The following is a 13,869-nucleotide window of genomic DNA, read 5'->3' on the forward strand; positions in this document are numbered from 1 at the left end:
TGGTAAAAAAAATCGACTTACTGTTTTTTTTTTTTCAAACTGACACTCATATTAGTTGTAGTAATAGGAAATAAGACGCCTGTTATAATTTGTGCACTTAATGTAATATTTGGTGCTACCTGAACGCAATTTTCCATTTTCCGTTTAATTAACACGCAAAAATATTTTTCGTTGTTTTTGAATTTTGTAGTCCAGTAACAAGGCAATGTACATAAATGTACGATGCATATTTTCTATAGGGCACTCAATGCTCTACAGAAAAGGTCTGTTATAATTTTTTGATAACTCAACTCTTTCAAAAGTTATTCATGATTAAAGTTGAAATCATGTAAGTATTCACTTTTTTGCGAGATTAATAGCGAAAATAGTAGACTTATCACAACATATGTGTACATAGGTATGTCTGCTAGATTTGTGATTTTTTTCATAATTTTTGGACTCAAAATGGCGGATTTAACGCGAAAAAACTGAAAATCGCGTGTTTTTTTCTGCGACAACTCTGAGCAAAATGGAGTTAGAAGGCTAAAATTTGGTATGGGTCAATCATTCGTCAATAGAAAACAGAAGGTCACTTGCAGAATCCATTCTGAACAGGGGTACTTTTGGCATGCTTACCCGGCTATGCCCTTTGTCAGCCCTTAGACGTATATTTCTTCCGCCAGTATAAAATATTTGATAAGCGTATAACTGATTACATGAGAGCCAGAAATAGTTATGAAGAAGTAGCAGTCCGTTTTAGAAATCGAATATTCATAATGAGGAAACATTCCGCAATTTATAATCAATTGTGTGCACCTCGTTTCCGTCCGATACTCCTACATGCATGCAAAGCTGCTGGATATGAGATAGGAGAGGTTGTCGATACGCTTGAAAACGTATTGGAAATTTGCTTAACATTGCAACGAGGTGTAAGCGATATTGCTGATTGCGAAGAGTATCCTCTTATCAATTGTGCTTGGTGTTCGTGTTCCTTATGCGGTCAACACTGGATAGGTCTTGAGTGTGAACCACACGTTCATATATCAAATACGTAGAAACTGTAAATAATTGATAACTGTGGTGATTAAAATTTTCAGTTGTGAAGATCATAAAAGTAAAACTTAACTTTTATTAATAAACTTTGAGAATGAACAGTCTTTGTTACTTTGGCTGATTTCGTAAATATACTCTCCAAAAATCTAAAAACCACTCCCTGCGTTCTATTATACTGTTATTTTAATTCAACGATACGTAAACATCATTTTTGTTTGCCTTCTGTGACTAATTAATTTCCTAATATCTCTGTCTACTTCATCGAAATACTGGTGGTTGCCTACGCAGTATAATAAGAAATATTTAGGACAAGATCAATGTTTCACCGTAAACTGTGCAATATCATGATCAAACAATAATTTTCAACACTCTGAAAGTTAAACACATTTTGATTACACAATTCCGAAGTGGTAGAAATGAAGAAAAAAAAAGACAAACAAAATTTAAAAATTCATATTTCTTGGAAATATAAATTTGCAAGCAAACGGTCTTAGGGTTTTCTTATTGGGACCTCCGACCGCCAAAAACAATATATATATGACCAAAATCCCTGTTGGGTCAATGAGAAGCATTCCTTGTAAGAAGGGGCAAATGAAAATAAAGATATGGAAAATATTGGCAAACGAAGGACAATCGATGGCAAAAAGAAAATTTCTATTCGGCATGTTTCGGGGGCTAAATTGGCGAAGGTACCCCCCCTCCTCGCGCTCCAATTTTCGAAAACGGAAGACTGATATAAGTTATAAGGAGCGAACGAAAATAAAGGTATAGCAAACGGAGTGAAATCGATGGCTCAAAATTTTGTTGATTTGTTATATATTGGGGGGCTAAGTTCACTTCGGTGTCTTTTCCTCTTCCTACAATTATTAAACGTGTGACTTTGAACAAAACAAATATTCAATTTTTTTGGACCACCCTAGTGTATACACATATTATGTATACGCGTGACTTCAGTTGTTTATTCAAACCTTTTTATCATTCCAAATTCTTGCGAGACGTTTTGGAATTTCGTTCAGTTCCTTACATTCTTCTAAGTGACCTGCAATCATTTCGTGATCATTACGCAACATTCGTGACCTGATAATGAACGTAACAACGTACGCACGTAAATTATAATGTGTGCTTTCCGAGAATCTGGTCATTATGCGAACTGTTGATTGTATGTAAATACGAGGGAAAAAATCTGCAACGATTATAATATCTTGTCCATATAATGTCCGCGTTACATACGATATTAGTTACACAATGCAGATTATTATTTTGATATTTGTTGAAATTTAAATAGGCGATTTTTAACACCTACTGAATAAGAACAAAACACGCCATTTCGCAATGAATGACGTGCACGTTGGAAAATGGCGAACCATTTCTCGACTAGTGAGTAAAAACAGTTTTTGCCCATTGGTGGAAAAATTGTTGGTCATTTCCCAACTCGGGCCTCAGTCATTGAGAAATAGCGTGTTTTGTTTATTTTCAGTAGGCGGCCAAAATCGCCTAATTTTACATTTTTATTGTGAAAAATATCGTGTGCAAATCATATCAGGTTGAAGCTATAGTAATGTTAACGTAACGAAACCTCAGGAACAAAAGTCATCATTAATGGGCAATTTAAAAATGACTTTCAAGGAATTGGCTTTTCAAAAGTAAAGTATATTTTGTTTATAATGGTTTACAAAATCTCGGACATTCCTAAAGATGGAAAGTAGCGATTTTTCTCAACCCTACACCGGTTCTGTGGTTTTTCTTATTATTAATGTTACCGGTCCAACATGGATGATTTCGTCCTGGGCTCTTTTTCCCCCATTTAGGGCTTTTAAAAAATTTCCAAAAAGTGTAAACAATCAGTTTCAGTTGCATACTTCATATTCCAATAGTTTGCGTTACGAAATTTTCAACCATTTAATGAATAGAAATTGTTAAACAATTAAAAATTGCAAAGAGTGCTGACAAGTGAGAAAATCAGGGTGGATCATATCGTCCATGTTGCCTGCATCGTCAGAATAACGTGACTAACTTCATCCTCATTGCAAATCGTGGGCAACGACGATTCTGTGTGCGTACGATATTCGCATTCACTCAGAATCGTCATTTTTACCTACTTGTTGCACAAATATAGGTATACGATTTTCTTTAACTTCGATACATTCATTGTTTATGGTATTGTTATTATTATATACAGCGATTATTAAATGAGTGCTGGTAAAATTGGCGGAATTGCATAAAAGATCAAACAAAATTTTGGAAGCTCTAAAGCACGTCCTTAATACTGCTCGTAAAGGACGGTTTACAATGTCTGTAACCGTAACCGTAACGGCTTCAGTAGACCTTTCATTTTGCGTAGAAATTTCAAGACTCGTTTACACCTCCATAAGGTATGACCTCGCTATTGGTTGCATCTACAACGAATAGCGTTTGAGCTTTTCTTTACGTGCAGAATAATATTTCTAACCTCAAACTCAAGTAAATTTTGCTAATTAATTACGGTTTTTAGTGTGAGCTCAATTTAAAATGAAACGAAAGCGTTCGTACGCAGTAGCAACTTTAGGGTTATTAACAGTGTTATATTTTCTGATAAAAAAAAGAAAAAAACAAAGGCGGAAACGGCGTTGATGGATTCGTCCTATGCTACTCGACAGAAAAGAAAAAGGACAATACAAAACCTATTCAAGTTTATTCAAAATCACGATCATGAACAATTTTTTAAATATACAAGAATCACTATCGTCGCTTTCAATTACATCCATGAGCTCTAGTATGCGTCTCCGTGCCATCTTATTTTTTTTCGTTGATAATTTTTTTATTTGACTGTACAACATCATACAAAAATTCCAATTTATATCAGATTTTGTATCTTGGTCGTTGCTCAAAAGTGCTGTACGGTTTTCAATGTAACTTTCACCGTTTCGATCGGATCTTCATTGTTGTTTTTTTTTACTTTTTTTTCCATTTCCTTCTTGTAGAGAATTCGTTAATGGGAACGATTTGTTAAATTTGTTATACAATGTTTTATATATAAATTTTATACATATATGTTTATATATAAACATACAAAATGAAGTAACCTTAAATACTTACTTGAAATATTTAACTCCCGGGCAATACGGAACCACGTATTGTTTTTTTTTACCCTATCTTTATAATCACCGCTACTTTTATCATATAAGTACGGGGCTTTTTCAACTAGTCCAATTAATTGCATATCGAAGCTTTCCATTGTTTTGCTTGCTGTCGTATCTTCAATGATTCATTTTTCCTTTCGTTTTGTGTGCTTGGGGGCGGGGAGATGGACGGATATAATCTGCATTCTGATTGGCTGTCCGTACAAACCTAAGTGCCAGCAGACAGCGTTGTAAACCATAGTACGGTTTTTCATATCCTTTAACTTTCTACTGAAGCGGTTACGTTTACGGTTACGGACATTGTAAACCGTGCTTAAGTCTCATGATAGAAATCTACGAGGCTGAAGTTAGTAATGTTAAATTATAGAAACGTTGAAACAAAAACCACTATTTTCCACCTTTAGAAAACCTGAACAAGTTTAATTTACTAAATCTAAGTTTGTTGATGCTGTATTATGTAACAGCTTCCTAAATTTCAAGTAATCCTAAAATCGCAAAATAACAACTTCTGCCAACGATGCATCGTTACAATAACGTTACAAACTTCATCCATCCTGATAAAAATCTACCTATTCTTTTTATTCTTCTTCTACTTCTTCTTATACATGCATAATTGACGAGGCGTGATTGAACAAATTAATTACCTCGTCTCGCCCCTGATCCTGCAGGCGAAAACATCACAGAAGGAATGCAGTAAAGTAACGGCGCATGTAGTGCTGCAGTATTATTATTACAGCAGCCCGCATGCGATAGGGTGGGTGTGCACCTTAAAAGATGGTTATTTTCGTTTACATCGTGCGGTAGGTTGCGCCCATAGACTTATAAAGATAGACTGAGCGCTCCTATAAGAGGCACTGACAATTACATATAAAGGACAGAGATATACCGGGAGTACTGCTCTCTCTTTTCAATCGGCGTCATGGTGGGAGACAACGGAGCAGTGGAAGTGGAACAGCTATAGATATAAGTGCATAATCTCGCTTCATTGTCCTCTACTGCCTCGATCCCCGCTACAAATATCATCAGAGAGAGAAAGGAGTACTCCCGGCATATTTCTGTCCTTTAAATGTTTGCTTCATGCGGCTCATAAGAGCGCTCAGTCTATCTTTATAACTGTATGGTTGCGCCGCGGCCCAGAAAGACATTCTCTCTCTGCTCTCCTTTTTACCTTCCGTCCCTCATCTCGTCTCATCTCGTCTCATCTCCTCTCATCTCATGACATCTCTCCTCTCCTCTCCTCGCTTCTCTACCTTCGTGTGCAGGCTCGTAAATCAAACAGCATCATTGCTGTTTATTTTCTTTCGGGTTTAGTCTAGATGCGGTGTTAACAAATTTCCTTCCTTTCTTCTTCCTCCCTTGTTTCCTTTCTTCTTCCTTTCTTCCTTACTTTCTTTTCTCTTTAGAAGCTACAAATAACAAACGAACGCCTTGCAGGAGTGTGATTGAGAACATCCATTTGGACATACAGACAGATAGACGTCAACGAAAACGAATAAAGAAGGCGACGAAGAAAAAGATAACGGAATTTATAATGAAGAAAGTAGACTAAATCTATACCTGCATGACTACTAATGGTTTAAACACGTATTCGTATTCAGATAGCCGATCGTTGATTTTCATCTAGATCGGGAATTCCCACGGTGATTGCTTTTCTTCCCCACCTTTTCACCGATAAATATATGTTCGGTAAATCCCCAAATGATGACGGGCGATTTTTAATCTCATTCGAAATGCGTAGGCGATAATTGCTTAATGTATAATCAAAAATTGTTGCCGATTTGAGGAGAATGAAATAACGTTATACCATTAAGAGAAGAAGTCGGGAGGAGAAGTTGTGGTGAATTAATCGTTATTTCTGCTTAGTAGATTGAAACTTTTATTATAATCTTGTGTCAATTAAACACGCACATTTATTTATTTTATTTTATTAAACATGCACTAACATAGCCCTGAATGTATTACTTAATGCACTAGCGAGACAACATAAGTAAATTAATCAACAATTCATATTACAAAGTAAATCAATACACGTTTCTAAAGTATCTAATTAGTTCTGAGCATTTAACAAATTAAGCATATCAATAACTTAGATAATTTTTAAAATTATAAAAAACGCACCAAGCATTTTATTTATATGTAAAACATAGTTTGTAAGTAATAGTTCATAACCTTTACCAATTCTACAAACTGGTAACTGCGTTTTACCTTGGCAGGGTTCGCTTTGTCTTTGTAACCAAGTACTCTTCTGGGTAAATAAATAAAGAAACAAAGTCAAGTACATCAATATTAATGTTAAAATATACCAAACTTCTATTTCTATTAATTACTAAATTATCCTGTATATCGGACTTCTAGAATCAATATTATTATTACATCTTGGTCAGTAGGAACGCTCAGTGAATCTGACCTGCAATGTACGGTCAGTAATTAACACTAATGGTATTCTTAACTTCACCCTTTGAGATAATATTGCACATTACCTCATAAATACAAATTTTATCCCTTTATTGTTGATATATATGACTCAGGTCAGGTACAGGACTCAGATGGAAGTTCATATTTATTTGTAACATCGGTATATATGATTAAATCTATTCACAGAATTACTATCCAAGTACTTAAACGAAATAAGGAGTACTTTGTGTTGAATTCTCTCAAGTTTCATTTTCGCATTTTCATATTGTGGTCACCAAATAGTGAAAGCATATATGTAATGTATGATTTTAACCAATGTTAGATGATGAACTCTAATAGAGTTAGAATTTTTTAAGTTACTTCTTACTATAAGTGATCATCTCTTGTTTGCTTTTAGAATTACATTATTCATACGTTGACAAAAATTTAATTTTTCAATCAAAACCTCTTCAAAGATTTTTAATTGAGTGAACTCTATTCAACACCGAAGTTTAAAAGATTCATTTTCTTATAGAATGAGATGTCATTACATTTTTCAAAATTCAAGTCAATATTACTCAGAGAGCACCATTTAACTAGCCTTAAAAAGTTAAGCTGCCCATCAATATGATAAGATGCGTTAACAATTTTTATTTATTGATTTATTTATTTATTTGCCAGGTAGTACAAATTTGAACATAATATAATATTCAGTATTTATACCCTATAGAGGTGTAAAATACATGTACATAGGACCAGCGTGGGAAAGAGATTTTAACAAAATTAGGTTACCATACATCTAATAGGAGAAATTAAAAGAGAAAATAAAGTCAAAAGAAGAAATAAAAGGACTAATAGATTTAGGTGGTAAAATAATTACTTCAGTCCGACTAGCCAGCTTCTCAACTTCCTTGTTACAGTATTTTTTTTGTGGTTCAACGATTTAAGATTATTATCCAATTTATTGAAGTATATCATAGCAGTAATGAGACTGCTTCTATAATAGACTTGCTTTTTGATGTTAGGGAGAAGTGTTTTGTTTCTAGTGTTTGAGTTAGAGATATCGAGGTTAGATTTTAAAATTGTATAGTAATGTAATAGTGATTGTAAAATGTAGGAATCTTTGAGACACAGGGGTCCTTTAACATTATGGTTGATCAGCACTATTTTTCGAAGCTTATCCTGCCGTTTTTGGAGAGGCGCTATAACGTTTGCATAAGCTCCGCTTACTCCCATCTTAGATGACAGTCAATGATTATACCTAGATGTTTAAATAATACAGATCTATTTACAGGCAAATTATCTATCTGAATTTCGTTCTCAGAACGGATACTGTCTATATTATATCAGAGTGATCCTTATTCAGGGTGTTGACGAATTTTTGCCAGACCATCCCCCAAATCAACTTCAAATAATTCGAAAACGATCGCCTAATTTTTTCAGATTTTTACATCGACACGAAGATAGTTCGCATTGTGATCGAAGTTTCTTATGGAAATTAACATGGGTAAAACTTTTTTTCTCAGTATATATTTTATTGCAAGCGTAATAATGTTCCAAATAATCTGTAACCCCGAGGTTTTGGTGAGAATTAGTGCAACTATCTGGGAAAAAATACACATCATCGACGAGGCAATCTAGACGAATTGCACAACCTCGAAACCTGACTTTTTTTTTATTTAGAGGAAGTGCAATTCGTCTAGATTGCCTCGTACGATGATGTGTATGTTTTTTTTTCATATAGTATCACTAATGCCGACTAAAACCTCGCAGTTACAGATTTTTTGGAACATTATTACTTTCACGATAAAATATATAGTGCGAAAAAAAGTTTTTCTCATGTCACTTCCATAAGAAACTTCGATCACAATGCGGGCTATCTCAGACTTGCTGTAAGAATCTGAACAAATTTAGCGACTCTTTTTGAATGATTTAAAATTGATTTCAGTGATGGGGCGGTAAAAATTCGTCAACACCCTAAACAAGAACCACCCTAATATATATTCCAAAAGTCGTAAAAACTGTTTTGCTAATGTTCAGAGAGAGCACATTATTAGCTAACCATATTGCAACTTCATTGAAATAGGAAGAAAGCAAATATTTCACTTCCTCCCATGTGTTACCTGAGCATGTTACGACGATATCGTCGGCATAGGCTATTACGTTAGTATTCGGAATAATTTGTAACATATCATTTATGGAGATAATAAATAATAAAGGACCAAGTACAGTTCCTAAGGGATGCCGGTTGTTACGATGCTAACATTACTTAGCATATCATTTGTTCTGACGATTTGCTCGCGATTAGTTAGGTAACTATGAATGAGAGTATTGGCAGTTGCGCTCACTACGTACAATTCAAGTTTTGCAAGAAGTACTTGATGATTAATCGTATCGAATGCTTTTGCCAAGTCCAGGAAAGCAGCTACTGTGGGTTTAGAATCGCTAATGTTTGCGTAAATTTTGCCTAATAGTTGCGCCATCGCATTTTTAGTTCCAATATATTTCCTGAAGCCAAATTGACTACCAGATATTGTGTTATATTGGTTGAAAAAATGTACAAGTTTAGCGTATATAATTTTTTCATATATTTTGGCCAAATTGGAAGTAAGAGATATTGGCCTATGGTTCGCCATTTCATGAGTAGAGCCAGGCAACTGCTAGGAAAGATTGCATCACTAGTGGTCTTGTAATTTTTAGTCTGAACAAAGAAAGAATATGGCTTGAACTGAACGAAGATAACAATAATGAACTCCTGCGTGGCTATTATAAACTATATAACGAAATATTCACTAAATTGGTATCTCGAGCCAAGCAAATGCATGAGAAAAGGATTATTGAAAAAATATCTAATAATACTAAAAATTTGTGGGACTATATAAATTATAAAGACAAAGAAAAACCCAAATCCACCAAAGAAAACAAAATTAATTACTTGATTGTGGAAAACAAAAATATTTCTGAATATGCTGAAATAGCTAACTCGCTTAATGAACACTTCATTATAATTGGTAGTGTTTTAATTGCCAAAATAAAAAAACCTCTAAAGTTGCATAACAAACAAAACCGGAATCCTATATCTATATTTATTAAACCTTAAGCTTAGAAATTGAAAATGTGATATCGAGCATGGAGAATAGGTCTGGAAACATAGATACATAAGTGTCAAAATCTTGACCTTTAGAGGACGGGAAGACCCGTATAAGGGGGTGACGCATGATCGAAACTTTACCCATGATAGTTTTAACATATTATATATCTTTTTTTATACATTTTCTGAAGGAGACCAAGAATCCCAAATCCCTGCCCACTAAAGGTCAAAACTCTTATCTAGATATCTAAGTGTACCACTAGAGCGTATATTTAATAATTGTATTCCACAATCTAAAGGGCCTGATACCTTAAAAAAATCCAACATAGTTCCAATATTTAAAGCTGGCTCTCCTCATGAAATGCCGAACTATATTTCACCAGCAATTTTTTAATCATGCGCATAAAATCAGGGCCGAGTTATCCAGCACGCCAACCACGCCATGGCGTAGGCGCGCAAGCTGTCTGGTGGGTGCCTGGTGTCTGAGGTTTTTTTTAAAAATTTTTTCTTGTTTGAAAAATTTGTACAAGTTTAAAATTTTTTGAATTAAATCAGCTACTCACGCAATAAGTTCAATATGAAAATACTCTTATAATCTCTTAAATATACAAGAAGCAGGAAGATCAATGTGAGTATGATTCAATGATTCCACTGCTCCTTAACTTCACAGGGCGCAGGGAGTTACATAAAAATGTAACCCAGCTTCTCAACTACCTGGGATTTAACTGAGTCTATATAAAATACTTTCAATCCCTCAAAAATCCAATAACCCTATTGAAACTGAGCTCTATACTGAAAAATTCCATGCTAACAGCAACTTGCAAACCTAAAATACCCAAGGGAATGCGAGTGACTGCGATTGATTTGCCGTAGGGGTGCCTCATATCGTAATTCAGCCCTGCATACAATAAAGCCTAGACACGATGAAAACAGCCATGAAGATTATTAATCAGTAGAGAAAATAGCATCGGACCTGAGAAAGTTCCTTGTGGAACACCAGAAATCGTAGTGAATTTTTTCATAAAGTCAATTATTAACGTTTACTGTGGCTTCTCTATTAGTAATGTAATCTGCTAACCATCTAATTGCATTCCTGCTAATCGGGAATTATTTTAGTTTTTTTTTAAAAAAGAATTGTATCATCACCCAAGTCAAATACCTTACTTAAATCAGTATATATGTGATATATATAAGGGGTGCTAATTTTTATGGAGTTAGGGAAATCAACCCATGAATAATACGATGTTGCGTTGCTCTGAAAACAAAGTGTTTATTTAATTATTTTAATGTCTTATTTACACTATGTACAGTAACTCTTACCCCATAACAAAGAAACGACAATTAAAGTTTATTATTCAATTTGTCGATCCCTTTTTACAAATTATATTGATACTCTTCACTTTCTCTCACTTGGCTTTCTTTATAGCCCATGTGCTTTTATTTAATCTCCAAAACTTCTCTCCACCGTAAAGGACGGTCTTTGCCTTACTCGCAGAGGAGCGCGGCAATATTCAAATTAAAGAAATACATTTTCTTTACATACATATCACATCAATCTGGTTATTTCTACTCAATCTCTTAGTATTTGATCAATACCCTTTCTTCTTTTTTTCCAGCTATCGGGAGACACGGATTGCAGCTATTAGTCGAACCGCAGGATGTGGTCGTAGAACAGGGAGCCGAAGCTCGATTGGATTGCGTGCCGAATCAATCACTCGGCACCCCGACCATACAATGGAGGACAGATGACGGGCAGCCTATCTCTTTTATAGGGGATAGTTACAGGTATGTGAAAATTATTGAAATAAGAATTGAACAAGCGAGCAAGTTCTTCATCTTCTTTTCATAGATTTGACAAATTCATAACATTTTTTCTCCATTATCACAGATCGCAGCTGGAAAATGGATCTTTGTATATAAGCAGCGTTTACGCGGGAAATCCTGAACTCACAGGAGGCTATCAGTGTCTCGCTTCCATAGATGAAGTCGGTGCCATTGTATCGCGGATAGCTACTATTAGACTTGCCAGTTAGTAATGAGAAATTGTAAGATGAATCTTTTGAAGCCAAGATCCATTCGTCCATTGATTTTGACTTTGTCAATTCAGGTTTGCCAGGGTTCGAGAGAGAGCCACAAGACACTATGGTTTATCCGGGCCAAGTGGCTTACCTAAGTTGCGTTCTCCCGTTATCGGCGAGTCCTTTAAAGATACAATGGCTCAAGGATGAGCATCCATTTTCGTTGGACGAAAGCCGAATGACCATTTTACCGTCAGGTAAGATTCCAATACTAGTCACTGTAGTAGAAATGAAAATAAATTTACTCGAATCTTGAATTTCTCTTATTTAATTTTTCTCCAATTTGTTTTACAGGTGCTTTAGAAATAGATCACGCACAACCGCAAGATGTCGGATCGTACAGGTGTAATGCGAGTGGAATTGGGCAGCATAGACTTAGTAACAAAGCACAGCTAAATTTATTGACCTCTGACATTGGTATGTAGTACATTCTCTTCTAAACAGGCAAAATATGTGGTAGGGAAAAAATATTTATTACTGTTTTAACGACTTTTCCTAGATCAGGGACTTACAGCTCCTGTATTTGTTGCAAAACCTTCGGAGCATGTTGCTATCGAAGGGACGACTATTACTTTGGAATGTGCAGCTAATGGCAACCCAAAACCAACAATTCTTTGGCTCAAAGATGGGATCGCAGTTGATTTGGCACCGCTCGATTCAAGGTGACATTATTTATTCGTTTGAATATCGTAGGATGGGATCTTGGAAATTCCATCTCATTCTTTTTTAATGCCTGGAATGTGATTTTGGCTCAGGTATCGAAAAGTAGCTGCTTCCAGTCTCATGATTACCGATATCAAAGAGATAGATCACGGATCGTATCAGTGCAGAGCAGAAAATGTAGTCGATGCCCTGGACGCGGTTGCCGACGTCACGGTGCAAGGTAGAAATAATCAATACAATAACTGTCCATAGATTAAACCTGGTGCAAATAGGGATTGCAGTAGTAATTTCACTCTTTATTTGTTACAGTTCCACCCAGATTTATCAAAAAACCTGAGGACCGAATTGCAAACGAAGATCAGGATCTGGAATTGGAGTGTGAAATATATGGAAAGCCAGAACCCAAAGTAACGTGGTTAAAAAATGGTGAAAAAATTACGCCGAGCGCTTATTGGCAACTTGTTAATGGGTTGGTATTGTTTATTATTTAGTTCGTTGCACATCATTACTACCTTTTTAAGCCATCATGTTATAATCTTCTATCCCTGCACAGTTACAATCTGCGTATCAATGGACTACTGCAACTCGATGCTGGTATTTTTCAATGCATCGGTGTAAATCCTGCGGGTAGCGTTCAGGCTTCGGCAAGACTGTTCATAAATCAGCCGAGTGAGTAGAGAAATTTTACCTAAAAAAAAATGGTCACTTTCTTATCCCTTGTTGTTTGTCATTATATTTTTACAATTGAATGAGCAACGTTCTGCCCTAATAACAGATCAAAAGGTTTGAATTTAATTTTCTCCCATCTTTTTTAAAATATTGTTATATTGTACATCGAAGACATTACTGTAAAAGTTTTTTTTGCTACAGACCGGACGTTTGCTTCCTTTTATAATTTAAATTTATTTTCGTATTGTTTGATTCATTTATTTTGTTTCTTTTCTCTCTCTCTTTCTCTCTTTCTTCCCGTTCCGTAACTTTTTCGCTGCCACTAACAACGAACCCTCAGGAAAAGTTGAAAAGCGTAAACCGTCAAATCCTAAACACCCACCGAAGAAAAACCTCCATCGACAGTTGTACAACAACACGTGGCAGCACCCAGACACGTTACTGGGCGAAACCTTATCAGCTTATACCCCAAATTCTGAAATATCCATAAGTCCTTCGGACGATCCCGCCGACATATTGGGCATTATTAGCAATCCTAAATTCCCGCTGATTCCTGAACCCAATTTTATAGATGAAACCGATACCCTGGATTTGATCGAAGGCAGCGCACCGTCGGCTCCAAGAGATCTAAACGCTGTTTTAATTTCAACGAGATTTGTTACTCTCAGGTGGCGTGAGCCTGAGAATATCAATGGAGATATACAGACATATCATGTTTATTATAAACAGGAAGGATCACCAAGGTAAGTAATGTCGTGTAAATCATTTCAACTTTTTATCGCACGTCAACTTCATCTTTTCATATTTTGATAAATTCTTCTGC

The 13,869-nt window shown here is 35.4% G+C and overlaps 1 protein-coding gene and 1 long non-coding RNA gene across 7 annotated transcripts in view; one reads left to right on the plus strand and one right to left on the minus strand.

Annotated features, from left to right (window-relative positions):
• Positions 1 to 13,869, plus strand: part of LOC124180311 (neogenin) — a 35,199-nt gene that overhangs the window by 9,907 nt on the left and 11,423 nt on the right. For 4 of the 6 annotated variants that reach the window (XM_046565694.1, XM_046565698.1, XM_046565697.1 and 1 more), the window contains exons 2-10: positions 11,253 to 11,421; positions 11,525 to 11,664; positions 11,744 to 11,911; positions 12,009 to 12,131; positions 12,214 to 12,376; positions 12,470 to 12,597; positions 12,687 to 12,846; positions 12,931 to 13,046; positions 13,378 to 13,789. In XM_046565694.1, the coding sequence (XP_046421650.1) occupies positions 11,253 to 11,421; positions 11,525 to 11,664; positions 11,744 to 11,911; positions 12,009 to 12,131; positions 12,214 to 12,376; positions 12,470 to 12,597; positions 12,687 to 12,846; positions 12,931 to 13,046; positions 13,378 to 13,789 (1,579 nt within the window). The remainder of the gene's footprint in view (positions 1 to 11,252; positions 11,422 to 11,524; positions 11,665 to 11,743; positions 11,912 to 12,008; positions 12,132 to 12,213; positions 12,377 to 12,469; positions 12,598 to 12,686; positions 12,847 to 12,930; positions 13,047 to 13,377; positions 13,790 to 13,869) is intronic. The other 2 variants (XM_046565695.1, XM_046565699.1) reach the window with 2 other exon arrangements.
• On the minus strand, positions 3,690 to 4,487 carry LOC124180374. The gene is made up of 2 exons (XR_006870251.1): positions 4,108 to 4,487; positions 3,690 to 3,985 (listed from the first exon to the last, which is right to left on the minus strand). It is a non-coding gene; the product is annotated as an uncharacterized LOC124180374 (long non-coding RNA).

This window comes from Neodiprion fabricii, chromosome 4 (genome assembly GCF_021155785.1).
Source record: "Neodiprion fabricii isolate iyNeoFabr1 chromosome 4, iyNeoFabr1.1, whole genome shotgun sequence".
Taxonomy (NCBI): domain Eukaryota; kingdom Metazoa; phylum Arthropoda; class Insecta; order Hymenoptera; family Diprionidae; genus Neodiprion; species Neodiprion fabricii.